The following is a 24,775-nucleotide window of genomic DNA, read 5'->3' as shown; positions in this document are numbered from 1 at the left end:
TACCGTGACATGGGGCAGATCTTATGTAGATAACTGTAGTTGAAGATAACGTATATTAACCTATACAAAGCTAGTCATAACGTCGCGCCATGTTCTGCCAACATTCGGATGACCCTACGATTTGCATAATGACTATCATGAGCTATTGATAACAAACCCTTATTTTCGTTGTCTCTAACCGTGGTATCGGCGCCTGAGGCGAGTAGGAAACGCACTACGCCCAAAGATCCCACTGCCGCTGCGTGCATCAACGGCGTCCAGTTCTCGCTATCTCGATAATCTATTGCGGCACCATGCTCGACCAGTAAGCGGGTTATGACCTCGTTTCCTCTTTCCGCCGCTGTAATTAAAGGGCTCCTGAGAGAAGTAGGAGTAGGGCGGCCCTCGGCATTGGCGCCTCTATTTAGGAGTAGTTTGACGATAGCTTCATAGCGATGATGCACTGCCGTATGTAACGGAGTCGTGGGAATGTCATGATTTCCGATTACATTACCACTGCCTTCGATATTTGCCCCTCGGTCGAGTAATAATTTGACAACAGTATCGTATCCTCCGTGTGCCGCGACATATAATGGGGTTTCAAACGTTTGGCTACGGCCTTCTATCTCGGCGCCCCAGTCTAGCAATAGCTGGACGATAACTTCGTACCCTTTTTGGGCTGCAACCATCAACGGGCTCTGGAAAGAGCGGCCGCCCTCGACATTGGCACCTTTACTCAGTAGTAATTTCACGCAAGTTTCTTGGCGACCTGTTGCTGCTGCTAATAATGGATTCTTGTCGTCTCCATTGCCTTCGATCCTAGCCCCCCGATCGAGCAACAGTTCGACAATAGACTCGTGTCCATTCACTGCTGCCATATATAACGGAGTTTCCCATTCGCCCTTGGCATCGACGCTTGCTCCCCGGTCAAGCAGTATTTTGACGATAGCTTCATGCCCATTCTCCGCCGCCATTAATAATGGAGTTTCCCATAGACCTCTACCGTCGATCTCTGCGCCATGATCAATCAATAGCTGGACGACATCTTCGTGTCCATTTTCCGCTGCTACGTGTAATGGAGTCGTGCACCTATCGTTGCCTTCGATATCGGCGCCCCGGTCGAGCAATAATTGGGTAACAGCTTTATGCCCGTACACTGCTGCCATGTATAACGGAGTTTCTTTTACATTGTCACCGCCTTCGATGTTAACGCCTTGGTTGAGAAGTAGCTGGATGACATCTCCATATCCGCCCCTTGCAGCATTTAACCAATTTAATCTCTTATGATAGTCATTTCTGAGAGTGATGGAGGGGTCACGATCGAATACTAATTCGAGGATGGCTGGATTTCCATGGTTTATCCCATGCCGGAGTAGAGATAACAATGTAGGTGTGTTGAAATCGATGCCGTCGACTCTGTCAAGTAGTAACTGGATTATACCGTTGTACCCATTATGGAGTGCGATTGAGAGTCGATTGTTGACATCGCTGACCTCGACACCCTTGTCAAGCAGTATATAGGCCATTGATAGAAAACCATTGTCCAGCGCGTAAGTCATGGGGTTTCCTCGATAAATCTCAGGGTCTTCCCTACAAAATTTACCCCCGAGAAAAATGCCCCTGTCAAGTAAAAACATGATAATCGAGCTGTGGCCGTGATATGCTGCTAAGCTTAATGCGCCTTTTTCATAACCGGGTGGGTAGGGGTCGGCACTGTTGTCGAATAATAACCTAGTAATGGCCTCGTTTCCTTTCTTTATAGCAAATAAAATGGCGGGTCTTTTGATCCATTTATTCGGGTCGGCGCCGTGATGAAGTAAAACCTGTACAAGAGATGTATTTTCCAAGTCTACTGCTATTTCGAGGGGTGTCACACATTCATCCCCAATCCCTTTTGTAAGATCAACCTTTTCAGTGGCAAGGAATACATCTACTATCGCAGGATCCGTTTCTTGTATCAAAAGGGAAACTATAGTTTTCTTCATAAATACGAAGCCGCGGCTCAACGTACTTAGTTTCTGTTTGATGCTGACAAACCCATTGCATGGGTTATGGAAGGTAGAGCCCATTGGTAAATTTTTAACTTGCATCTGTAATAACGCTTCGACAGCTTCGTTACTTTGAGTGATGAGGGCAGCAAATATTGGGATACCGTAACGCGCCTTCTCCACAGCAAAACATGATTGAGGGGGATTTATTCTTCGAATGAGATTTGGCAAGTTGTTCTCGGCTAGCACATAATAGAGGCTCTCTGTCGATGTGTATCGGCGTATCTGATGTGGTTCGAATATGTTATTTATCAATTTCCAATCTTGTAGTCCGAATGTGGACAGGAAGTCCTGTTGGTAGATACCGTCCCTTGTTGAAGCTTTGTCTGCATGATAAAAAATGTTCTGGCGGGCATATTCGAGGAACGGATATTTGCCAGTAACGCGGTACCGAAGATTTGTAGCTTCTGGGCTTGATGCATTTGGAAGTGGCTTTGAGAGGTTTAAATCATGTATGAGTTTGTCGTTTAGGTATGTGAGGCAACACTGTCTCAACCTGTCATGACTTTTCCCTTCAAGGTTGGACTTAAGCTCAGGCCATATTTTCTGGAGTCCATTTTCTTTGAGGAGAAAATCTCGAATTGATTCATGGATGAACTGGATCGTAGGTGTCTCGGTGTTTGTTTGTTCCGCAAGCCCTTTCGAATTTGTGAGGATATATTTATACACCCTGTCGCGATGCGCACCCCTCTCTCGATGCGCACCCCTCTCTCGATGGCACTCGAATACCCTGTCTGGCTCAATCCCAGAAAGAATTGCGAAATACAATTCTTTGGGAGTAAGTGGGCGCCTTGAAAAGAGCATCCACTGGATGCAGAGTAGAAGGGCATTCATATTCTTGCAGTCTCGAGTTAGTATGTCGTAAATAAGATCGTGGAGATCTCTAGGGATATCCTGAAGCCTGTCGCGAAGACAGTGCTTGCGCCCACCGTCGCACTCCTCATTTAGGATGTCCACTACCAGGACCACCCATAAGAACACCCCACTCGATTTCGCCAGTATTTCGGAGTGTATCTGGTCAGCAAGGCAGTCGTCTTCGCCTTCGTGAATAACTAATATGTCCGTCAGATAGTCAGCTATGTCTTGTTGATGCTCTTGTCTCCGTTCAATTACTAACTCAAGCCCCCTTTTAATAGCAATATGTGGATAGTGTCTACTCGCAAGGCAAACACGCAATTGAGTTTCTGCTGTGGCTGCTTTTTTGCTAACACTCGATAGAAATGATAATAGGTCCCGAATTTGTTGTTGTTCACACTCGTCCAATGCATCTATAAATAATATGAGTGAAGCTTTCTCCATCGCACATACGACTTCCTCGAATAGATCTTTCAGGGATTCAATGTTCCACTGGTGTCCTAGTCTAATGGAGTCGAGGATATATCGAAGATCCGGCCTCTCTTCGAATAGCTGCAATAATAATGACCTGTAGAGACCACTCGTAGATTTTTCCAATTCTTCTCCTCGTGCATTGAAGAAGAAGGAGAGGACAATGTTCCCCTTCCTCGTCAGAGTTCGGTTGGTATGCAAAAGTGTGAACTTCATTAATATTGATTTTCCCGCCCCAGGTTTACCCTTGATCCATAACAGACCACCATGTTTATCAAAATTGCTGGTATCGAGCCATTCGACGTACTGTGGAGTATCTAAAAACCATTTACAAGTTTTCGCATGTGCCCTTTTGATGGTCGTTCGGCGCGAATCGATTTGGGAAAAGTTAAGAGATTCGAGTAAGTTGCGGCGTTGCCTCTCTGTGCTAGCTGTGGTGTCGTGGTCATTTGAGCTCTGCACGAAGGTCTGGAAAACGTTGTGGTGTGAACCTAAGAGTTAGGTATTAGTCCAGCCTTGAGGTCTCTCGTGGGGGTAGTAGTTGTACTGGTATAGTTTCCAGTAATGCGAACATCTCCGCTGGAGGTATTCTGGATCCCTTCACCAGAATGCTGAGTGAAACCTTGACTTTCGCCTGGGCGGCAAGGATTCTTGCCATGCCCATCAATGTTAGAGCTTGTAGATTCCTCTTGCCGCTCATAATACTCATTCGGTTTGAATCTCTTGGTCTGGCGCATCATCCTCCATCCAACCCATAAACGAGACGCGGCTTTCAATGCTCATCAGAAAGCTTCGGTTAAATAAATTATAGTAAAGTGTGTTTCAATGAGGATTTATGACCATAATACATTATAGGTGATGTTAGGCTGCTTGACATAATTCGGGTAGCAAGGATTATAATATTTAACTAGGTAGGTACTTTCGATGCGTAAAGCTTTATAGCTGGGCCGCGACGTAGCATTAGAATGGACCCCTATGATATTTAGCTGTGAGCAATGTCTCTGCTAAAGCACTAGACGATGAACTTACATGACGGACGTAGTATTTCAGACCAAATTAAGAACCAACCGCTCTGCCTGTCAGCCCTGTTTGATTGGTCCCGGAGAGCAGATGGTAAGGTAGAATGGACTGGACAACTTTGTACTGTACCATAAAAACTTACCTAAATTCAACCTCGCACCATCCCCTTTATACACTTGAAGCCTTTTACCTGAATAATACGACCATGTGTATGAATGGCTGACCTGAGACCTCAAGATTATTCCATCATATGGATTGCGCCGCTAGAAATCGAGGCACAAGCAGCCATACACATGTTAGACCGTAGACATAATGGTAGGTTTCCGGTGAGCCGCGGTGATGATTATGTGTTTCAAGCTGGAGAAATGTGCGGACATAACATTGTGATCGCGACTCTTCCAGCGGGCCAAGAATACGGAACGGGGTCAGCCGCAGCACTTGCTAGCCAAGCGAAAAAGTTCTTCCCAAATTTTTGGTTCGGTCTTCTCGTGGGTGTGGTGAGTAATACTTTCAAATGATCTTAAAATGCTTACTTACTCAGATATATTCTAGGCTGCTGGTCTCCCTAACCTTCAACGAAGTCCACCGCGAGATATACGACTAGGTGATGTTCTTGTCAGCGTCCCTAATGTCAATCGCTCGGGGACCGTGGCCTACGCCTTGGGCAGAGAGACAGGAGAAGAAGAGCTCGAGCTACTACGTCAGGGTCATGTTCTAGCCCAAACAGAGCCTGTGGTGAGAGCTGCAATTGGAAGCATCAAGCTAAATTCGCCGAATGATTCCGAGCTATTTCTTCCATATTACGAAACCATGAAGAATAAACTGCATCCGAATAGGACTTTCGATGACCCTGGACAGGAACATGACAGACTTTATCAGCATGGTGATGATGGGGTTGAAAGTCTTGTAGAGAGACAACCGCGCCCCGACTCTCAACGAACTCTTGTGTGGTATGGATCTATAGGGTCTGGCGATAAGCTCATGAAGAATGCTGCAAGACGAGACGAATTGAGAGATAAGTACGACATCATTGGCCTAGAGATGGAAGCAGCAGGGACCATGAATCGGATCCCCGTCGGGGTAATCAGAGCTGCTTGCGACTATGGGGATAAACATAAGAACAAGAAGTGGCAGCCATACGCAGCAGCCATGGCGGCTGCATACGCCAAAGCCATCTTGTCTCAGATTCCCCCGACGCCTAGGCCTGACAGACGAGATGGGCAAGGACGGAGCAGATGTCGTGCAAGAGACTCAACAGACTCCGATTCAGACTCAGATGAAGATAGTAGGAATAAACGACCCAAATTAGATAGTACGACTGGGTCCACATCTAGAAGAGATCGTATCATCTTTAGAGGTCAAGGAAACCAGAACGTAGGCTCCGGGAGTATCTCGATTGGTGGGGGGCAGTATTTTCATTGAAAAAAAGAAAAGCAAAAGCCCATCTCCTGTATTTTGTATGGAGAGTTTACTCTTTGTCCGGACCGTCCCGCGATCTTACCCCTGTTGTTCCTAAGATTAGTGGCTGTAGCGGGGTTCTCGAAATGTACTGTCTACTTTCACAATACTATACAATTGAGTGATTTTAATCATCTTCTGTCATCTTCCGCAAGTATATAGTACAAACTACTAGACGGCAGAAGGTTCAGCTTTTTATGGGTTCCAAGGTGAAAATCACGGAGATCTTTTTACCTACCGTAGGTACCTGTCGAACATACATACTTCACTCGAAAGACACTTTTACCCTCCTGTAATAAAGTTTATTTATTCCTTACGAGGTAATTAACAACCATTACGACTCGATGGTGCGTCATGAAGCCGTCTTGCGGGCCGGTGCATACCGCGTCGGTGCTACGGGACTCCGACTCTCCAGCAGCTTCTTACGCACCCTTCAGCGCACCTGAAGGGTGCGTGTATATATTGATGGGATATGCGGCATCTCCATGTTGAAGTTACCAAACCAACCTTATAATCTATTCTTCATAAAATAATCCCATACCAAGATGTCCATCACCGTCGGAATAGCTGGAATTACGGGAAGGTTTGCTCGCGAGCTCACCTCAATCCTCTTGAAAAACCCGAACGTCACTATTAAGGGGTACTGCCGCGACCCTTCCAAAGTTCCACAGTCGTTTTCCAATGTATCGCTCGTGAAGGGAGATGCCTACGACGAGCCCGCTATCCAGTCCTTCGTCACTGGCTGCGATGTTGTGGTTTGTTGCTACCTCGGTGACCCCAAACTGATGGTCGAGGGACAGAAACTCCTCATTGACGCCTGCGCCGCCCAAGGCGTTCCACGCTATGTCGCCTCGGACTGGTGTGTAGACTATACCAAGCTCAAGCTGGGACAACTCTTCCCCAAAGACCCTATGATTCATATCAAGGCATACTTAGACGCGCAGGATAAGGTCAAGGGGGTCCATATTCTAGTTGGAATGTTCACTAATGGCTTTTTCGGCGCACATTTTGGCATTTACGATGCTGTCACTACCACGTTCAAGTACTGGGGCACAGGCAACGAGATCTGGGAGGGAACTACCTACCGGAACGCAGCTGAGTACACCGCTGCAGTCTGCTTAGACAAGGATGCCGTGGGTATTCTCAAACGTGAGTTATTCCTAAATACGATGTGACTGTAAACAGCAGCTCGCACAAAACTTATCTAACTACCTACCTATAGTTGTCGGCGGGCGATCCACAATCCATGAGATAGCGACATCATTCGAACGAGTCTATGGCGTGAAGCCTAACGTTGAGTGCCAAGGCTCATTGGACGATTTATTCAAGCTCATGAACGAGCAAAGAGAAAAGGACCCGAAGGACCTCTTCTCGTACATGTTCTTGTAAGTGAAGAGCATCTATTTATATATACACCCATTCGGCTCCATACTTACACTACCATAGACTCTTTCATTATTACATGATCAACGGAACGACCGAAATTGGACCTCAATATGATAATGACAAATATCCTCAGGTGAAACCTGTAACTTGGGAAGACTATCTCAGAAATGTGTCCCAAGATCAACTACCCAACGCAATGAGCGTCGTCGGTCAGAATGTCTAGGGCCGTAATAAAAAGATTGAGCCATCCATGAGACTAGCAACATGCGTACACCTAGGTACCTACCTATTTAGTATAACTACCAAGAAAATACTAGCATCACTATACCAAACTACTTACATACAAACCTACCTACATAATACCTAATATACACCAAAATCCCCAAACCCAACTCCACTCTTCTTCACCACCACACCATCATCTACACCCTCTCCCTCGGCCAAAACCGCACCTTCACACCCGTCATAATCGCCACATACGTGAAACTCCTCATCATGCCCACATCCGGCCTCTCCACAACCTCGACCTCGAACTCCCTCAACACGCCCGCCACGATCTTCGCAAGCAGAAGCTCCGCCAAGTTGCGGCCGGGACAAGTATGCGCGCCACCACCCCACGCCAAACTCACGCGCTCAAGCATCCGCCACGCCTCCTCGCTCTCCAGCCACCTCTCGGGCCTGAACTGCGCCGCGTCCGCGCCGAAGATCGTCGGGTTCACCTGCATGGCCGGGACGTTGACCCCGACCGTTGTTCCGGGCGGAAACGTGTATCCATGGATCCTCAACGGCGCGCCCGCGGGTACTTTCCGCCACAACGCGAGAGCTGTGACGGGGTGGATGCGGAGCGTTTCTTTTATCGCGGCTTGCAGGTACCGGCATTTATCGAAGTCGCCGTTGTGTTCGTCGAGCTCGGCTTGGATGCGCGATTGCACGCCGGTGGAAGTGCTGATGGCGGAGAGGGCGGAGGCGGCGATCGAGGTCGTGGTTTCGTGCCCCGCGACGAAGTTGAAACTTGCCATCGTGGAGGCGTAGTGCACTTTCCAGTTCGGCTTTGTGGTTGTGGCGGCGAGGAGCTCCGATAGCATGTCTGGGGCTGCGGCTTCGGCTTCTGCGTCGGTGTGGGCGGGGTGGAGTTGTTTCTCCGAGGAGACGAAGGCGGCGGTGCGGGCTTTTATGATTTCGAGGGCTCGCTGTTGTGCGGGTTAGAGAATCGTGCTGTGGAAGGAGCGTTTTTGGAATAGGGGGTCTGAGGAGGTACGTACTGGCTCAAATGGCACATAACTCGCAGGTAACTTGATATCAACTCCGAAGAGCTTAGCGACCCTGGATCGAAGCGAAGGCCATTTTTGGACAATAATAAGCCACGATTGTAAGGAGCCGAAAGCGGTGATCTGCCGCCATTGCTTGATGCTCTTGGCGAGGAATCCGTGGTCACTTTCATCCTTGATGAACCCGGGAGACCAGTTTAGAGTGATGGCACAAAGACACTCGACAACGGCGAGATGCATCCATTCGGCAAGGTCCAGTTCCTCTCCTTCCTGCGTCTTTAACTTGGCAATGAAACGATCCACCACCTCATCGATACGATCGCTATATTTCTTAAGAGAGGCTGTGGTGTACGTGCCCGTGATGCTCTTTCTATGGCTCTTGTAGCGCTGCATATCAAGCTCTCCATTAAAGGCGAAGGCGTCGCCTGGGTGTCGACGAAATCGCCAGTCTATCGTTCCCGGGTTGCCACTTAGGGCCCCTATTTGATGTAAGCTCGTAGTCCAGGGAGAGGGGTACTCAGGTATCCATACAGTAAAAGTCACCCTTTTCAATATAGTGGCTTCCAGCTAATCACAGCGTTAATAATCCATGCTCATATCCAAGACTTGGGGAGAGCACATACTATAAATTGCCTGGAAAGCCTCTCTGGAATCGAATGAGACTTCATTCGGACTTATCCGAACCACTGGTCCATACTTCTTATGCAAGTTCTTGCTAAGGGCCGCCACTGAGACAATATTAGTAACAGCTAGAAGGTCTAGGGAGTATTGAAAGTTGTACTCACTCCGGCCTTGCTTTACCTGGTATACATACCATAGACTTGTGATGGCGGCGAGTCTCGGTCCTGGTATCTTCGCAAGCGGATGTAGGAATAAGCGATATACGAATAGGGATAAGGGGAGTAATGAGAAATACGCTGCCAGAAACAGGTAGGGATGTGTAAGTATGAAAGCCATGATATCAGACGTTCGTACGACTCAGTCGTAATCTTGATCGTTTGTGAACCCAACGGAAGAGTCTACGAAGCTGAGTTGTACAGGAATTCAAGTCGAAGAAGGTGCTTATAAGAGAGTAAGCTCTAGTGGAGTAGTGCTTCCGATGGGAGAACGGGAATGCCCATCACTCAATAACATGGAAGATGATAGAACATGTGAAAGCGGGTAGTTAGGCAGGTACACTGTGGTTCTAATACATCCCTGCCTACTTCTACGATCCATGTAGCCACGCGGATGGTTTACCAGTGCTGTGTAACTGGATCCGACATTCTCCGCTGAACTGCCGTGCTTGAGACTCACATATTATCTGGTAGAATGTTTCCGGTTCGCCGCTAGGTCATACAGACCACTTGTGACGATCAACTGGTCATCAGAATTCCACCGGTATGGATAGGTAGGTACCGACGTGTTGGTGCCCAGCTGGGTATCCGCTAGGGCTGGTAAAGTAAGACAGTTCAATGTACCGAAGCGAGGGTTTGCTATAGGTAGAGGCTCTACATATGCCGTGTATACGTCACTGACTGGCGTTCTAGGCTGCATCGATGTGATCTACCTGTTGGTTAAGTTAAAGTCCTACCCTGCAGTAGCCTATCGGAGTGATAGAACATGAAGTTTTAACCACGTTTATGTCCAGGTGAGATTATAGTATAAGTGTAGGGATCTCCCCGGACCGAAACTACTGAGTACCCTTACCAATGATATTGCGGGCCAGCCTATAGGCTAGTAGCGCTTTGTCATCTTTGCAAGTTGATCGCCGTCACTCATACTCATCCACCGTGTTTCATCCACTCAGGAGCCCTGGAGGCGCCAAATCAGAAGCATCAGCACGTTGAAGCTGAAGTCAAATGATTGATTCCGAGAAAAGTATTGGTCGACTTGCCGCGAGTCTCGCGCCGAGACGCGAAACTAAGAGCGGTCTTAATTCTTCAGCTCTGATCTTAGGTCATTCGCTGATAGTTAGGCTAATATGGTCCGTGTCGTATCACACGCCTATGGTAGATCTTAAAATCGGGAAGGATGTTGATAGGTTTATTCTAGTTCGGATGTCAGATCCATGCCAAGATGTATAATACAATGTGATATGTGCAGAGATGTGACTTTATGATGATGGCCCCATTTTGTCTATGCAAACCCAGTATGAGTCAATGAAATGCCTCCCCACCAGCCTCGCAGCTAGCGTTCCGTCCTTTCGTTTATGGATGCTTACTTATCCTTCGCCTTAAGCGGTGTAAGTCCTAGTTATGTCCGAGGATGTTTCGTCATGTGTTATCGAGATATTACGAACTTCCGTTTGTGTCGGGTTTACCGTCGGTCTTCTCTAAGTAGGCGACAAGATCTGCGATCGTGCAGACCTTGATTCCCCATTTTCTTGCGAACGCAATGCATCCATCACCTCTCATCATGCCAGGTCCTTCCCGTATGGCTTGTCCGCTAACCTCCTCGCCGTCTTCAACGATCTCGCAGATGACGGCAACTTCAGGTTTTCCTGCCAGCCTACAAAAGTCTACACCAGCCTCGGTGTGACCCGGCCGAACCCTAACTCCGCCTGGTCGCGCACGTAACGGAAGCACATGTCCTGGCCGTCGGAAGGTGGTGGGGGTAGAATTAGGATTCGCGAGATGTCGGACAGTTAGAGCGCGATCGTGGGCGCTAATTCCGGTTGTCACGGCGGGGTCGGCGGCGTCAATGGTTATAGTATAAGCGGTGCCGCGGGGATCTTCGCTGTTTTCGACCATCTGAGGTAACTTAAGAGATTCGGTAAGGGCGGGTGTTATGGGAGCACAGACGTATCCTGACGAGTGTCGGATCATGAAAGCCATTTGCTCGGTCGTTATATTCTCGGCAGAAATGATTAGGTCGCCTTCGTTTTCGCGGCCTTCATCGTCCATAACAACTATGAATTCGCCATTTCCTACCCCACCATATATCTGTTAGTCTACAATGGCGCAATAACGCAGTAACTACCTTTGTCGTTGGGAATCTAGAAACAAGGGCGCATACGGAAAGCAGCAATCGCGTCCGGTATAGAGTCGAATCGATTATGATCAACAAGTGCGGAAGGCATGATGGGCAAATCGCTTGGTATGAAAAAAATGAGGGATATTATAGTCCTGTCACACCCTAATCGGCGTAGAAGTAAGTCGCTACGGGATCGATTATTGCTTGATTCTATATGGAATGATGCGAATCAAGTAGCCGCTGTAGATTGTGGAGTTAAGAGGCGGGAGGATAGGTAGTAAATCGTAGTGTGTCAGCAACCAATTTAGATGTCGCTTCGAGAAATAGCCCGCAATGTTTTATGTCAGCGCGAATTTAATAGCGAAATGGCGAAATAGTGAAGTTAGAAAGACAGCAGACAAATAAGTAATATCGAGAAGTTATTACTCATCATAAGATTTAAAGACTAAAAGAATGCGATCGTTCTTTCAAATGCTGACTGATTGCCCCGATTATTAGGGACTCCGAGGACTTTTCCTCGGCGGGGTCGGCTTCGTCGGTGAGGGGCGCTGTTTCCCAGGATCAGGATCTAGAATTACATCACACCATAAAATAACTGGCTCTAATTGGCCAATTCTAGCAAGTGGGCCAAGCCGGCACATGCCGCGACCTCGCCTGCATCTCATCTTAGCTCTTTACCCAATCTGGAACTTTTCAATCTTTACTGATCTTTATCGACCTTCAGTCTTGTTACTTCACATGACAACGAGGGATAGTAAAATAACGTACTTAATGGACGAATGCTACAGCTAGAAACCTTACAACATGCCACCGCGCTCGAAAGCCACGTCTCTCCTCCGGCGCCTCCGCAACCCTACCACCAGTTCGCGCTCTGCACAATGCGCATTCAGCTCACCTAGACGGAGTTTCTCTTCACCCTCAAACCCAAACCCGACCGACACCACATACACAAGCGTCTCTCCCGAAGAGGTATCCCACTTCAATGCCCTCGCATCCTCATGGTGGGATCCGCAAGGACCCTCCCGCATCCTCCACCTCATGAACCCTCTCCGCCACGACTTCATCCGCACCTGTCGCTCCTCCGTTCCCAACGACCCTCCCCCACCATCCACCGGCCTCAAATACCTCGACATCGGCTGCGGCGGCGGCATATTCGCCGAGTCCGCCGCGCGCCTCCCCACAACCGCCTCCGTCACAGCCGTAGACCCCAGCCCCGAGGTCCTCTCCATCGCCAAAGCGCACGCGAAGCGGGACCCCGCGCTGCGGTCGAAGCTCGTATACATAAACACCCCCATCGAGCTCCTCCCCGCCCCCAAAACACCGGAAGATGGATACGACGTGGTATCGATATTCGAAGTCATAGAACACGTAGAGAACCCAGCGCAGTTCCTCGACCGGTGCACGCCGTTCGTGAAGCCGGGCGGGTGGCTTGTGCTTAGCACGATTGCGCGGACGTGGATGAGTTGGTTCACGACGAATCTCGTCGCGGAGGATTTGCTGCGGATAGTGCCGAGGGGGACGCATGATTGGCGGAAGTATATTAATGAGGGGGAGTTGAGGAATCATTTCCTTCTGAAGAGGACGGAGTGGACGGAGCCGAGGTGTATGGGTGTGGTTTATGTCCCGGGGCTGGGCTGGAGGGAGGTGCGTGGTAGTGAGAAGGTTGGGAATTACTTCTTTGGTGTGAGGAGGGTGGCTGAAGCGACGTGATGAGTCTACGTAAAAATGAAATGTATTATAATGAGACACGGCCGATGTTTTCTCTGTAATTGGAAAAGCTTCAGTCCATTAGCTTGTTATCACCAATCATCAATACCCTTAAGGTGGGAAGTCCACTGGTGGGAGTCGAGACTTAAGATGATAGCACTAGTCTCCCAAGAAACAGTACGGTTTACGAAGGCCTCCATGATTGGAATCTAATATGAAAAAAGCACTCTTAACATACAGCAGTATTAACTCTACTAGGTAGGTACATGGGTATATCTCGTCATAACGGAACGTACAGAACTCGCATACACCTTTCTTTCACCACTGCTGCCAGACATTTTTTGGTAATACGGTCCTCATGACAGCCCAATGACCAAGGGCGCTCTGATCATGCCACTTCACTAGCTTCTCGGTCTCGTTCACTCTGAGAATTCCGGCATCCGCAGCAGTAGCTGAGAAGGACGATTCATCCACTTCGTGCTTAGGGAAGAGGTATGCTTTCCTGGATAGACTACCAAGGAAGTCGGCATCGGTGGGCTTCCGGAAGGTAACTTTCTCATCCGTCTTGGTGCAGAAGACGATGACATTGTCGAAGTCGCGTCCTGCTTCCTCGACTGTCTCTGCCGAAGGTGGTTCTCCTTCTCGGAAGATTCGGCATGATGGGAAGACTGATTTGATCGTATTCATGACGATGCCGAGAGGTGGGAGTGTGAAGTCACCAGCGTAATTCTATACATGTAAATATTAACATCTACCATGAGTAGTTGGCTGGTAATGGGGCAACACTTACAATAGCTATCACGCCGTTGGGCTTCAACATGTGTTTTAGACCTGACAGGAATTCTTCTGTAAATAGTGGGATTGGTTCTGCGCCGCCTGTAAATACGTCATGGATGATGTAGTCGTAGTTTTCGTGGAGCTCATCCTTATTGGATTGACTCCAGGAAATGGCGTCTTGAATGACCGCCGTGTGATTTGATGGCAACCCAAAATATTTCTTAGCGAAGTCATAGACCATGGGGTCGATTTCGACAATAGTGGTGTCGATACCATGAGCTATCAAAGCTGACGGTGAAGTCCCGATCCCAAGACCACTAACACATTATTAGTGCAAATACTGGTCAGCAAAGATAGGAACACCTACATATTCAGAGCCTTTGCTTCATTGTCAGTTACTTTATTCGGAGTTTGGACGAGGCGCACAGCTTCAAGTTGAGTGAAGACGCTATAGATTGGCTCTGCAACTATCTTGCGCTCAAATTTGGTCCATTCGCCGCCGAGTAGACTATGGTCACATCGCATAGCTCGAAACCCATCCTTGTGATTATCCAAAACCGAGATGTACCCTGTGGTTGACTCTGCCCGGTCAACCAGTGACCATCCGCTAGCATGAAGTGTTGAATTTAGAGAATTTGTAGCCATAGGCGTCATGAGATGTGTGTTGTAAAACGCCGTGTGTAGAAGCGCCGGAATAGCCCAAACTATGAGTTTCGATCGGGCTAAAACACTATACGCTGATGCTAGGACGAGCTCTAAACCTATGCGAGTCTGGAAGACTGATTTGCCGATCTGCGCTATCAATTGTTGCATCGATTTGTTTTCTATGTATTTGAGAGCAGCATATGAACCTAGACCAGGCGCAGAGCCCGCAATGGATTTCGGCAAGCGGCTTAGATCAGCACCTTCGAGGACATCCGCAAGGCAGGCTGTACTGAGCATAGCTAGAGGGAATAATGTAAAGGCTTCAGTAATAGCCGGTCCTAGCTTTGCGCCAAAGCTTTCGCTCGCTTGGAAGAGGAGGAATTGCGCCAAGGGGATATACGCGGCCACCAGGGGTAACAGCGTGATGGTCTTCACCGGTAAGGCTCGCCTTAGAGCTAGATTTCCTCCCCATCCTACAAACAGGGCTGACCAAACAACCCTCTCATGTAACCTGGTCGCGGCAATTTGACCATATACAGGCGATAAAGTCAGTAGGGAGACATTGGCGTAGACAGCCATGAGCGTAATGAGCGACAGGGCTTTGCCATAGACGATACCCTGCTGAATTGCCCAATTGGACCAGGTATCATCCTTTGATTGGCCGGCCATTAACTTGAGCTCCTCCTCGAAATCTTCCTTCGTTTCCGACATCTTCGCATGAGATGGCCCCTTTTTGGGGACTTGTTTCCGTGGTGGCATGATGAAAGAAATGAACGAATCTGTCCAACTAGCTACAAAACACGTGCCTGAAGTACCTAGTATGACAAGAAGCAAAGTAGTGAATGTAAATTGGTAATTTGGCTCTCAACAGCCAGCTGCTGGAGTTATCATATCATTTACTTGTTAGTGATAGAATTATTTACAGGCTAAAGAGGATTCAACTGAACAGATGTCTTGATAATTCAATACATAACACGGAGTTGCGGCGCAACCTTCGGTGGATTTGCGGTGGGTCATATGTGGCAGCTGTGGCTAATGAGACGGTAGATCCACTGTAATGGAACCATTTTAGATCTTCTCTGGGGCAGTTGGGGGGCTAAGACAAATCTGGTTTAGTGAAGACGGATGCCTGGGAACCGTTTAAGTGAACCAAGTGTGACCCAATTCATCTTCCGTCGTCGTCGTCGAAAGCTTCCGTGTTTCCATGTTTCCAAGTTTTATTGTGAACATGAAGTATCTTAAACATGGACGATGATGATTTTGGCGCGGATGCAGATTTTCTTTCTGCTCTCGCCTCTTCGGCACCTTCGATAGGAAATAAATCCAGTCAAGCAAGATCGCAACCAACATCACAACCGGCAAGCCGCATTCAGCAGCCAATTCCTCAGAAAGTCCAACCAACTCCAAGAATACAACAACCCGCGCCTCAACGATTAGACAAACCACCACCGACGTCTTCTACCTCTACTTCTGCCTCTGCCTCCACTGGGCCGAAGATTGTTCAACCGACACCTCAAGCCCTCCCACAACGCTCTTCCGGCTCCTCAATCCTAGTGTCACCACGTCAGAAAGGGAATCCGGTACTGGCATCCCTACGTTCAGTGCCATGGGAATATAGTGACATACCAGCCGATTACGGGCTGGGTTTGACAACATGTGCCTTATTTTTAAGTCTCAAATATCATAGGCTGCATCCCGAATACATTTATACGCGAATTCGCAACCTACAAGGGAAATTCAATCTGCGCATCCTCTTGACTATGGTCGACATCCCTAACCACGAAGACTCGTTGCGCGAACTTTCTAAGACCTCATTGATTAACAATGTCACCATTATATTATGCTGGTCTGCGGCCGAAGCGGGCAGATACCTCGAATTATACAAATCCTACGAGCACGCAAACTTCAGTGCTATAAAGGGACAGCAAGCTACGAGTTACGCTGAGAAACTTGTGGAATTCGTCACGGTGCCTAGAGGAATCAATAAAGCTGATGCGATCACTCTTGTTAGTGCTTTCGGTAGCTTGAAAAATGCAATCAATGCCGATTCGGAGCAGGTCGCTATCATCGGCGGCTGGGGAGAAAAGAAAGTTAAAAGATGGTGTAGCGTTGTGGAAGAACCGTTTCGAGTACAACATGCCGCCAAGAGGCGCATTGTAGAGAGAGAGGATAGTAATAGTGCTGCCGACAAGGCTATCCCACTAAGTCGAGTGCCACTTAGAGATATGCCAAGTTTATCGGCAAGTCGGTCCCGAGACGGCGCAACTCCGCAATCAGAGCAAAGATCGTCTGCGTCGGCAAAGCTGAAGGCGGACCACCGTAGTGGGGATGCGCCCGTCGATGAATATGACGAAGAAGCAATGCTGGCGGCAGCAATCGAGGAGTCAAAGAAGTCGATGGCGCAAGAACAACCATCCGGCTCGACTTCCAAACCTCGTGAGGAAGAGAAATTGAGTGATGGGATTGCTGCCGCGCTGGCCAGACTCCGGGATAAAGGATAGAAGAGGATGATGATACCTGCCTAGTTCGGGCGGACTAGGCGGAACACTCGGTGCATCCCGGGCATATGTTACGTTTTTTTTAATTGAATGCACGACTTCGAAGCCTTTCCAGGGGAGGTTCTTCTCGCCTACCGGGCGGCGGGCAACATGGCGTCGATGACGGATATCCAAGTAAGGAGCAATTGGTTCACGATGCATGTTCCCGTATGATCATGCACGGACCACATATTTCCGGCACCACCAATTAATGTGAACCGTCCCAGAGCCGGGGTTGATAGGCGCTTAGGTACAGCTAGGCTTGCTAGCTTATTTCTCCGGTAATCTTGGACGATGCGGTATGACCGCTACAATCTAGATTTTTCTTTTCTGGTTTGCCTGAAGGTCTTGTTACCTCGAGATGTCCCCGCAGAGACCTACGAACGTGTTCCAGGTAACGGATCCTTTAATATAATCTTGGCTATTCCCAGGGAAGATCTTAGATATTTCCGATCCCACCTGCTGAGCAAGATGCTGTGGGACGTTTCTCTACATATTCAAGCTCCACCTGTAGGGAGCTATCACGAGGAACGCAATGCCCAAACAACTACGGACGGGTCGGTCGGCCAAAGAGTTAGCGCTATGGTAAAGCACGGATAGGGATGAAGAGTCACTACCTGATGCTGGCTCACCTCCACGATGCATATACGATACGTCGTGCGGATGTCGTCTTGTTGGTCTATTGACCTCCAAGTTATCAGCTTATCTATATCATATGTGTACCGATGTAGGTATCAGTCATACCCGACGGTGAAAGAATTAAAAAAAAAAAAAAAAGGAAAAAAAGAATTAGCTACCCTAGGTGAAGAAAGCATCGTCGATTCTCTGCTAGTAGCCGAAGCTTCAATTTCGGTGCTTTTCATTTCTCACATGGATTCCCCGCACAATAAGCTTAGATAAGACTGCGTTAATTCTTACTTCCCGAGCTCTAGGCTTTAGTTCTAAGATTGGGGTAAGGTACCGGAACTTAAATCATATTAGTTGGGTATTAGGGGGCATTAGTTGGGGTCGTGTGGCGCGGGGGGAAAGTGGGAAAGTCAAGGCTCAGGAACTTAGCCAGTAACGTTTGATCATATATCCTACAAGGTTCCTAGGTTCTGCCCTGCGTCCCTCCTTGGCCCCCCTTTTTATTTTAGCATCATACAATGCACTTCTTGTTATGCTTGGTATCCTACCAAACATTTCCAAAATTACCTGCATTCCTTACCTTAGCTTGGTAAACAAGGCATAAGGCTCACGTTGGCATTCCGCACCTACCGAGTACGTACATTTACGCACAGTTACGCAGTGCGTGCCTTGGTAGGTGCACATCCTTACCCTTACCTCATAGTACAGAAATAGTCTAGGCTTCGTCCAATCCATACCGTCCATATTATCTACCGGGGAAACTATCGAGTCCAAGCCTGCCTTGTCTCCTTGTGTCTTGGTCACAAGACATTGTATCTTGGAAACTCGGATTTCATTCTATGTAACTCATATCTCATACCTCTGTCATTTTATTTTGGCCCGCTATTCACCGACACCCCCTCCTCTCATATCCTGCTTCTTTGGATAAGTATCTATCTTGCTTCTGCTGATCTCCTTCTCCTTTCGGAAGGTCATACACCCACTATTTATCGCTATCCGTCGACTTGTCTACATATTGCTTCGATGAACTCGACTAGTGGATATCCTCCTGGGGAAATCGGCTTGTAACGTTTCCCCCCTTCGCTGGACGAGCTTTAGTTCTTGCCCAAGACTCATCCAGGACTCATCTAGAGTTCATCATATGAGCTATTATCGCCTTCGTGATGTGCTATCCGAGCCACATGGCCTTGTCCCGGGTGAGGTTTTAGGACCCGCGTGCTTTGGCTCTGTGATCATCAGAGTTGCATTGCAGCGACCCTTAGCTTACCTCTATGTCTTGTTCAACGGATGTACGCGCCAGAGATATGGTCCGCACCCCCCAATAAAACCGGCGAGCCGCAACGACCACTTGCCATATTGACAGCCTGCAAGCCAAGGGTTAGGCTGTTAGTTTAAGCTACCCATGCCACACATACCCATCCCGGCATTAGAACCCCTGCTACATCGATAGATCATGAATTCGGTTTGTTCGGCGGAAGATGAGCTAGCCTATGCGAGTGATAGGGAGATAATAATCTACCTTCTGTAGATTGTCACCGGGGTCACATACCACAGGTAACGCATGGACTCGGTTCTATAAGACTCGGGCCTACTCCCAATGATTCTCTTTTTCTTTTTCCCTTTCCACGCTCAGCCCTTTTAAGTTTCATAAGGCTCGGTCAGCAGGTAGTCCTCGTCCTGTTGTCTTCTCTCAAGGTGGCTTTTGGTAGCTAAACCACTGCACATCAGTAAATCATGGTGAACTCCAAATGGGCTGCCGCCATTCTAGGCGGTGCCTCGCAGGTTTTGGCTCAGTCCTACCAAAGCACGCCCTCCTACGTGTCTCATCCTGATAGAGCCGACGCCGTGAAGGCGACCTTCCAACGTGCTTGGGATGGATATTATCAATACGCGTTTCCCAACGACACCCTGCTGCCTATCGCAAAGTCTTATCAGAACGATAGGTGTGTAAAATATTGCAATGGATTCTTATGGTATGTACTAATTAGGATAATAGGAACGGATGGGGAGCCAGCGCAGTTGATGCCATCTCTACTGCTCTAGTTATGGAGAACCAGGATGTTATCAACCAGATCGTTGATCATATCGGGTCCATCAACTTCAACGCCACCGCACCGGAATCCACGAGTGTTTCTCTATTCGAGACAACAATCCGTTACCTCGGAGGTCTTCTCTCAGGTGAGCTTGACGAAAAATACCCTTATCGTCACCTTTAACTCATTTAATTTTCTAGCATATGATTTCTTGACTGGGCCCCTGAAGAGTTACGCAAAGGACCAGGCTTCCGTAGACAAGATTCTCCAGCAAGCAATCAACCTTGCTGATATCCTCAGCGTGACATTCGATACTCCTAGCGGAATTCCCATCAACACGCTCAACTACCGCTCAGGCGGATATCAAGTCGGAGGCGACACTACAAACGGCATCGCCACTATTGGTACCTTAGTGCTCGAATGGACTCACTTGAGTGACATCACCGGAGACGACAAGTACGCGCAGTTGACCCAAAAAGCCGAAGAATACCTCCTCAACGTGAGAAACCCCGACGTTGGAGAGCCGTACCCGGGATTACTCGGAACCAGTGTGAATGTTGCGGACGGCACCTTCGCAGATTCTAGCGGTGGCTGGAACGGTGGAACCGACTCGTTCTACGAGTATCTGATCAAGATGTACGTTTACGACCAGGACCGTTTCGGCCTCTACAAGGACCGCTGGATCGCCGCTGTCGACTCCAGCATCAAGTACCTCGCATCCCACCCCACCACGCGCCCCGACTTAACATTCCTCGCCGCCTACAACGGCGTCAACAACCTCGAATTCGTATCCACCCACCTCGCCTGCTTCGACGGCGGCAACTTCATCCTCGGCGGCCTCACGCTCGACAACAGCGAGTACCTGCAATTTGGACTCGACCTCGTCGCCGCATGCCACGCAACCTACACCGCGACCGTAACCGGGATCGGGCCCGAGGTCTTCTTCTGGCAAGACGGCAAGCTGCCCACGAACGCCAGCAACAACGGGGGTCCGCCCTCGGACTCGACGGACTTCTACACCAAAGCCGGGTTCTGGATCCCGTCGGGCGACGGCTCGTACGTGCTGCGCCCGGAGGTCATGGAGAGCTTCTACTACGCGTACCGCGCGACCGGCGACTCCAAGTACCAGGACTGGGCGTGGGAGGCCTTCCTCAACATCAACGCCACCTGCGCCGCTGGCGTCGGGTACAGCTCCATCACGAATGTCAATGCGCCTGGAGGTGGCAGCTTCGATGACTTCCAGGAGAGCTTCTGGTTCGCGGAGGTGCTGAAGTATAGTTATCTCATCCAGGCTGATGATGCGGTTTGGCAGGTCAATGCGGGGCATGATAATACGTGGGTTTTTAACACCGAGGCTCATCCGTTCTTGGTTAAGGGGAAGCCGATTTAGTTTGGTTGTTGGGGTCTGGCGACGAGATCATCTTGCATAGAGTCGGCGTTTGTGTCTTGGGCGGGTCTTGGTTATTCTATGTTCATTGTATATACTTCGGGGCTTGAATATCCTCATATTTACGGGCCTTTTTGGCTACGGTTTTTACCTTAAGGTTTTAATGCGGCTGAATGCTGCTACTGTTTTACCGGGCTTGGTGTTGAAGTATAATACGGGTGAATGTCGCTACCACAACGACGTCACACTCAACGTGGTAACATCGGTGATAGACTCGATACATTGAATTAAGGTATGTTACCCATTATGTCTCGAAACCACTAATTTCCGTTGAAATGTTCGGTTTGATGGGTGTTCGTACCTGGCATGTGACGAACGGCTAGTGCTGATTTCTCCAGGTCTCATGCCAGGTGCCGAGACACTTATATCAGCTGGGCATACTCCACTATCATCAGATGCTTCCGCTTTATTGCTCTTGTGATCTTTATAGGGTACTCATTTTAGGTTATTGGAATTGGAGATATAGGTCTTCCTCAGAAAATTCTTGGAGATGGGGCATCTGAAGTGCTTCAGTCAGCTCAGAATAATAGATTCAATATTCTCACTATTGGCGGAGACTGGATTCATACCTACCTAGGTACCTAGACATTATAATGCTTACCGCTTTCTAGCCAATATTTAGGGCTGTGTTACGCCAGCGCAACGCCTAAGTCCGCTGCCTTCAGCCCCCACGCCATAGACGCTTGGCTTCTCGTCCACAGCGTCATAACCCCCACCCCCTCCCATGACGCACTGTTACACGTCTCCAGCGCCAATCCATAAACAAACGCTCTCTTCCGTATCGACTTGTCAATTGATGAGATCGGTCTTCTCCACTTCATCCGGTAGTGTTGTGAGGAGACTCGTCGCCTTACATGAATTGATGATAATTACAAGATTCGGGGGTTATTTGCCCTAGAAAGATCTTGCCCTAGAAAGATCTAATTTGGGTGTCAAACATCTACTCCCTACTTGCGCCCAAGAGGAAACGGTAGGCATACGCTGCATATTTGCTAGAAGGATATCTATAGGTACAATTAATCATGGTCAACTGAAGCATATGGGGCGGGTCCTCCAAGAAACCCTTTACTGCTTCTAGGCGGTAGGCAGTTCAGCCCCATGGAATCACCCCGCAGCTGAAAAGGTAGGGCGTTGATTGATGGATGGATGCAATCCGTTGAGTATATTTTGAATCTCTTTCACGAAGTCATATGGGTCACTTATTTCTTAAGTATGGGAGTGACTATCTCAATATTTGTTTTTATATGGAAGTTATAAAATGGTTTCAAAGGGATTTGGATATACGGCGCTTGACTCAAGCCTCCGGGAGATTCGAGTTCTCACTGTTCTACCAGGTAGTTTCAACGAGCCTCTTCGGGTTACTTTAGATACTCTGAGTCTCGGCTCTAAACCTATCTACAATGCCCTATCGTACGTATGGGGCGATGCTTCCAGTGCCAACACTCCAGGAAACACGATAAATATCGACGGCCATGATTTTCCTGTAACGACAAATTTACTCTCAGCTCTGCGCCATCTGCGCTCTGTTCTTGGAGCGGTCGATCAGATTACACTATGGGTGGATGCCGTATGTATTAATCAGGCGGATCTAGACGAACGAGCACAGCAAGTGTCGATGATGCGTGATATCTATGCATCTGCCGAACAAGTGATCATATGGCTCGGAGAGGAGGACAACGAGAGTGACGCTGCTTTCGATTCAATCCCAGTGCTCGCAGCGCAAAGCCACACCAACCAAGATGAAGGAATTTTGGATACGGCGCGCTTATATAGCCGCTTCCTTATTGGATTGGCAGAGCAGCGTCCCTGGCTTTCGCGAGTCTGGATTATCCAAGAGCTAGCGATGGCTAGAAACGACCCTTTAGTTGTATGCGGGCACAAGTCCGTACCCTGGTCAACCTTTATGAAGGCATCGGAATTCGTTTCTAGAAAGATGTTTACTGAAATTGGTATGGTAAAGCATAACAAGCCTGGTAGTGATGGTCAGAGCACTCCAGGGGAAAACTCGACGGAAAAGGTCGGAGAGGAAGACATTGAGATTACTGCAAAGTGGAAAATTGATGTCCTCGATGATCTCTACAAATCGATGAGATCCAAGGGCGGAGATAGCTTGCGGAACTTGTTGTTCATCTCAAGGACTTCCGAAGCCACGGACCCAAGGGATAGGGTTTACGCTCTCCTTGGCCTCCTAAAAGCCGATTCACCTAACCCCCAAAGTCCCGACAATTTGGTCGAAGTAGATTATCGCAAACCAACTGCCGCTGTCTATACGGATGCGATGGCTCATATTTTTGCTCAGGGAGATGGCCCTTACTTCCTCTCATGCATGTTCCTGCCAGGGATTTCAGCCGCTGCTCCTCAAATCCCTGACTTACCAACGACCATTCCACAACCTACTCTCCCATCCTGGGTTCTAGATTTCTCTAAGCAGACCTTCCCAAAAGCAACACAGCTCAGATCGACATCATTTCACCCACCGGCGGGTATCACTGCTTCTGGGGCTGGTGCAAATTGCAATAACGGGAAGCGATTAGATGACAAAAGAACACTGCAAGTAGAAGGCCTGTTCGTCGACACCATTGAGGATGTCATCGCCTTCGGGTCGTCCCTTGATTCCCACATCAATCAATTGGCTCAAATCGAATCTCTTGCCAAAACTGCCAAAGAGCGGCCTTGCATGCTTGAGCCCGCCGTGAGGCCCTACATAGAACAATTTAAGAATAAAGAACCCTTATGGAGAGCGTTGGTATCAAACAAGCGATTCAACTCCGGATATGACCCGGCTCCGATATCTTATGAGGCAATGCACCAAGATATCTTAAAGAGTCTTGCTGAGGGTCACGACTGGAAGATTGAAACGGGTCATGACCAAGAAAACGAATACATAAAATGTCTAAAGCCGAATGTAGGGATGAAGTCATTCTTCACGACGACAAGTGGTTTTGTTGGTACTTGTGTCCCTGATAGCCGCAAGGGAGATGTCATCGCTATTCTCTTCGGGTCTCCCGTTCCATTCGTGTTACGCCCAGGGCCGGAGACTATACAATTGGATAATAGAGAAAGACCTACGCATTTTCTCATAGGTGCATCGTACGTGAGCGGTATCATGGACGGTGAGATGGTAGACGAGCTATATTGCGAGGATATAATGGATTCCACAACTTTCTTCATTCGATAAAAGTCTATTTATAGCTGGTAATAAGGCGTCGTAGATATGTTAGCTTTGTGAAACAACATATATATATCACGATATCAATAAAATGAATGCTGAGGACTTATAATTGAAGGCAAACATTTTCAAAAGGGATTGTGTATCGAAAAAAGAGCTTCGATACGATAACACATAGCTGCAAAAGCATGCTTCAAAGTAAGGGCATGTAGATTGTTATACAAGTATATGAAGTCAATGCGTACCTGGATTTTTCAATGGGAAGGCATTATATGCAAATCGACCGCTCTACTTGATGATTCTCCTGGCCTTGGCCTCATCTTCTATTTCTGAACACCGAGTGAACTAGTTCTAAAACCATCATCGAAAATGTCACTAAACGCTTCACTCGAT

General features: G+C 48.3%; 10 protein-coding genes across 10 annotated transcripts; 6 read left to right on the top strand and 4 right to left on the bottom strand.

Annotated features, from left to right (window-relative positions):
- Positions 1-74: 74 nt before the first annotated feature.
- Positions 75-4,062, bottom strand: GGS22DRAFT_178273 (uncharacterized protein; the record flags this gene model as incomplete). Its single annotated transcript, XM_047963569.1, has 4 exons — positions 75-158; positions 234-383; positions 1,803-3,702; positions 3,926-4,062. The coding sequence occupies 4 exons, from the start codon at positions 4,060-4,062 to the stop codon at positions 75-77; spliced, it is 2,271 nt and encodes a 756-aa protein (XP_047822274.1).
- Positions 4,063-4,381: 319 nt separating this feature from the next.
- On the top strand, positions 4,382-5,946 carry GGS22DRAFT_97255 (purine and uridine phosphorylase). The gene is made up of 2 exons (XM_047968581.1): positions 4,382-4,870; positions 4,926-5,946. The coding sequence occupies exons 1-2, from the start codon at positions 4,589-4,591 to the stop codon at positions 5,793-5,795; spliced, it is 1,152 nt and encodes a 383-aa protein (XP_047822273.1). The 5' UTR covers positions 4,382-4,588; the 3' UTR covers positions 5,796-5,946.
- A 392-nt stretch (positions 5,947-6,338) lies between these two features.
- GGS22DRAFT_97238 (nmrA-like family protein) lies at positions 6,339-7,510 on the top strand. Its single transcript, XM_047968580.1, has 3 exons — positions 6,339-6,980; positions 7,054-7,216; positions 7,278-7,510. Exons 1-3 carry the CDS (start codon positions 6,377-6,379, stop codon positions 7,438-7,440), a joined length of 930 nt encoding a protein of 309 aa, XP_047822272.1. The 5' UTR covers positions 6,339-6,376; the 3' UTR covers positions 7,441-7,510.
- Positions 7,323-9,613, bottom strand: GGS22DRAFT_97225 (cytochrome P450). Its single transcript, XM_047968579.1, has 5 exons — positions 9,271-9,613; positions 9,109-9,213; positions 9,017-9,052; positions 8,480-8,964; positions 7,323-8,407 (listed from the first exon to the last, which is right to left on the bottom strand). The coding sequence occupies exons 1-5, from the start codon at positions 9,440-9,442 to the stop codon at positions 7,640-7,642; spliced, it is 1,566 nt and encodes a 521-aa protein (XP_047822271.1). The 5' UTR covers positions 9,443-9,613; the 3' UTR covers positions 7,323-7,639.
- An 853-nt stretch (positions 9,614-10,466) lies between these two features.
- On the bottom strand, positions 10,467-11,932 carry GGS22DRAFT_155862 (3,4-dihydroxy-2-butanone 4-phosphate synthase). Its single transcript, XM_047960282.1, has 2 exons — positions 11,483-11,932; positions 10,467-11,393 (listed from the first exon to the last, which is right to left on the bottom strand). The coding sequence occupies exons 1-2, from the start codon at positions 11,544-11,546 to the stop codon at positions 10,759-10,761; spliced, it is 699 nt and encodes a 232-aa protein (XP_047822270.1). The 5' UTR covers positions 11,547-11,932; the 3' UTR covers positions 10,467-10,758.
- A 221-nt stretch (positions 11,933-12,153) lies between these two features.
- GGS22DRAFT_155860 (ubiquinone biosynthesis O-methyltransferase) lies at positions 12,154-13,298 on the top strand. Its single transcript, XM_047960281.1, has one exon. It carries the CDS (start codon positions 12,245-12,247, stop codon positions 13,148-13,150), a length of 906 nt encoding a protein of 301 aa, XP_047822269.1. The 5' UTR covers positions 12,154-12,244; the 3' UTR covers positions 13,151-13,298.
- Positions 13,299-13,327: 29 nt separating this feature from the next.
- On the bottom strand, positions 13,328-15,555 carry GGS22DRAFT_155859 (S-adenosyl-L-methionine-dependent methyltransferase). Its single transcript, XM_047960280.1, has 3 exons — positions 14,292-15,555; positions 13,938-14,241; positions 13,328-13,876 (listed from the first exon to the last, which is right to left on the bottom strand). The coding sequence occupies exons 1-3, from the start codon at positions 15,326-15,328 to the stop codon at positions 13,466-13,468; spliced, it is 1,752 nt and encodes a 583-aa protein (XP_047822268.1). The 5' UTR covers positions 15,329-15,555; the 3' UTR covers positions 13,328-13,465.
- Positions 15,556-15,696: 141 nt separating this feature from the next.
- Positions 15,697-17,235, top strand: GGS22DRAFT_97131 (restriction endonuclease type II-like protein). The gene has a single exon (XM_047968577.1). It carries the CDS (start codon positions 15,814-15,816, stop codon positions 17,068-17,070), a length of 1,257 nt encoding a protein of 418 aa, XP_047822267.1. The 5' UTR covers positions 15,697-15,813; the 3' UTR covers positions 17,071-17,235.
- A 2,045-nt stretch (positions 17,236-19,280) lies between these two features.
- GGS22DRAFT_97142 (glycoside hydrolase family 47 protein) lies at positions 19,281-21,303 on the top strand. Its single transcript, XM_047968578.1, has 3 exons — positions 19,281-19,676; positions 19,730-19,911; positions 19,967-21,303. Exons 1-3 carry the CDS (start codon positions 19,468-19,470, stop codon positions 21,154-21,156), a joined length of 1,581 nt encoding a protein of 526 aa, XP_047822266.1. The 5' UTR covers positions 19,281-19,467; the 3' UTR covers positions 21,157-21,303.
- A 521-nt stretch (positions 21,304-21,824) lies between these two features.
- Positions 21,825-24,479, top strand: GGS22DRAFT_155854 (HET-domain-containing protein). Its single transcript, XM_047960279.1, has one exon. It carries the CDS (start codon positions 22,472-22,474, stop codon positions 24,389-24,391), a length of 1,920 nt encoding a protein of 639 aa, XP_047822265.1. The 5' UTR covers positions 21,825-22,471; the 3' UTR covers positions 24,392-24,479.
- Positions 24,480-24,775: the final 296 nt, after the last annotated feature.

This window comes from Annulohypoxylon maeteangense (assembly GCF_022496945.1).
Source record: "Annulohypoxylon maeteangense strain CBS 123835 unplaced genomic scaffold GGS22scaffold_3, whole genome shotgun sequence".
Lineage (NCBI taxonomy): Eukaryota > Fungi > Ascomycota > Sordariomycetes > Xylariales > Hypoxylaceae > Annulohypoxylon > Annulohypoxylon maeteangense.
This window is presented reverse-complemented; position numbering and strand designations above follow the sequence as displayed.

Coding starts and splice junctions, on each gene's coding strand:
- GGS22DRAFT_97255 (XM_047968581.1), top strand. CDS start 4,589: ATGGCTGACCTGAGACCTCAAGATTATTCCATCATATGGATTGCGCCG. Junction 4,871..4,925: donor TCGGTCTTCTCGTGGGTGTG/GTGAGTAATACT, acceptor GATATATTCTAG/GCTGCTGGTCTCCCTAACCT.
- GGS22DRAFT_97238 (XM_047968580.1), top strand. CDS start 6,377: ATGTCCATCACCGTCGGAATAGCTGGAATTACGGGAAGGTTTGCTCGC. Junction 6,981..7,053: donor TGCCGTGGGTATTCTCAAAC/GTGAGTTATTCC, acceptor ACCTACCTATAG/TTGTCGGCGGGCGATCCACA. Junction 7,217..7,277: donor CTCTTCTCGTACATGTTCTT/GTAAGTGAAGAG, acceptor ACACTACCATAG/ACTCTTTCATTATTACATGA.
- GGS22DRAFT_97225 (XM_047968579.1), bottom strand. CDS start 9,442: ATGGCTTTCATACTTACACATCCCTACCTGTTTCTGGCAGCGTATTTC. Junction 9,214..9,270: donor CCAGGTAAAGCAAGGCCGGA/GTGAGTACAACT, acceptor ATATTGTCTCAG/TGGCGGCCCTTAGCAAGAAC. Junction 8,965..9,016: donor TGAAAAGGGTGACTTTTACT/GTATGGATACCT, acceptor TACATCAAATAG/GGGCCCTAAGTGGCAACCCG.
- GGS22DRAFT_155862 (XM_047960282.1), bottom strand. CDS start 11,546: ATGCCTTCCGCACTTGTTGATCATAATCGATTCGACTCTATACCGGAC. Junction 11,394..11,482: donor GGACGCGATTGCTGCTTTCC/GTATGCGCCCTT, acceptor ATGGTGGGGTAG/GAAATGGCGAATTCATAGTT.
- GGS22DRAFT_155860 (XM_047960281.1), top strand. CDS start 12,245: ATGCCACCGCGCTCGAAAGCCACGTCTCTCCTCCGGCGCCTCCGCAAC.
- GGS22DRAFT_155859 (XM_047960280.1), bottom strand. CDS start 15,328: ATGCCACCACGGAAACAAGTCCCCAAAAAGGGGCCATCTCATGCGAAG. Junction 14,242..14,291: donor GAAGCAAAGGCTCTGAATAT/GTAGGTGTTCCT, acceptor ATAATGTGTTAG/TGGTCTTGGGATCGGGACTT. Junction 13,877..13,937: donor CCAACGGCGTGATAGCTATT/GTAAGTGTTGCC, acceptor TTACATGTATAG/AATTACGCTGGTGACTTCAC.
- GGS22DRAFT_97131 (XM_047968577.1), top strand. CDS start 15,814: ATGGACGATGATGATTTTGGCGCGGATGCAGATTTTCTTTCTGCTCTC.
- GGS22DRAFT_97142 (XM_047968578.1), top strand. CDS start 19,468: ATGGTGAACTCCAAATGGGCTGCCGCCATTCTAGGCGGTGCCTCGCAG. Junction 19,677..19,729: donor AAGTCTTATCAGAACGATAG/GTGTGTAAAATA, acceptor TTAGGATAATAG/GAACGGATGGGGAGCCAGCG. Junction 19,912..19,966: donor CCTCGGAGGTCTTCTCTCAG/GTGAGCTTGACG, acceptor TTAATTTTCTAG/CATATGATTTCTTGACTGGG.
- GGS22DRAFT_155854 (XM_047960279.1), top strand. CDS start 22,472: ATGGTTTCAAAGGGATTTGGATATACGGCGCTTGACTCAAGCCTCCGG.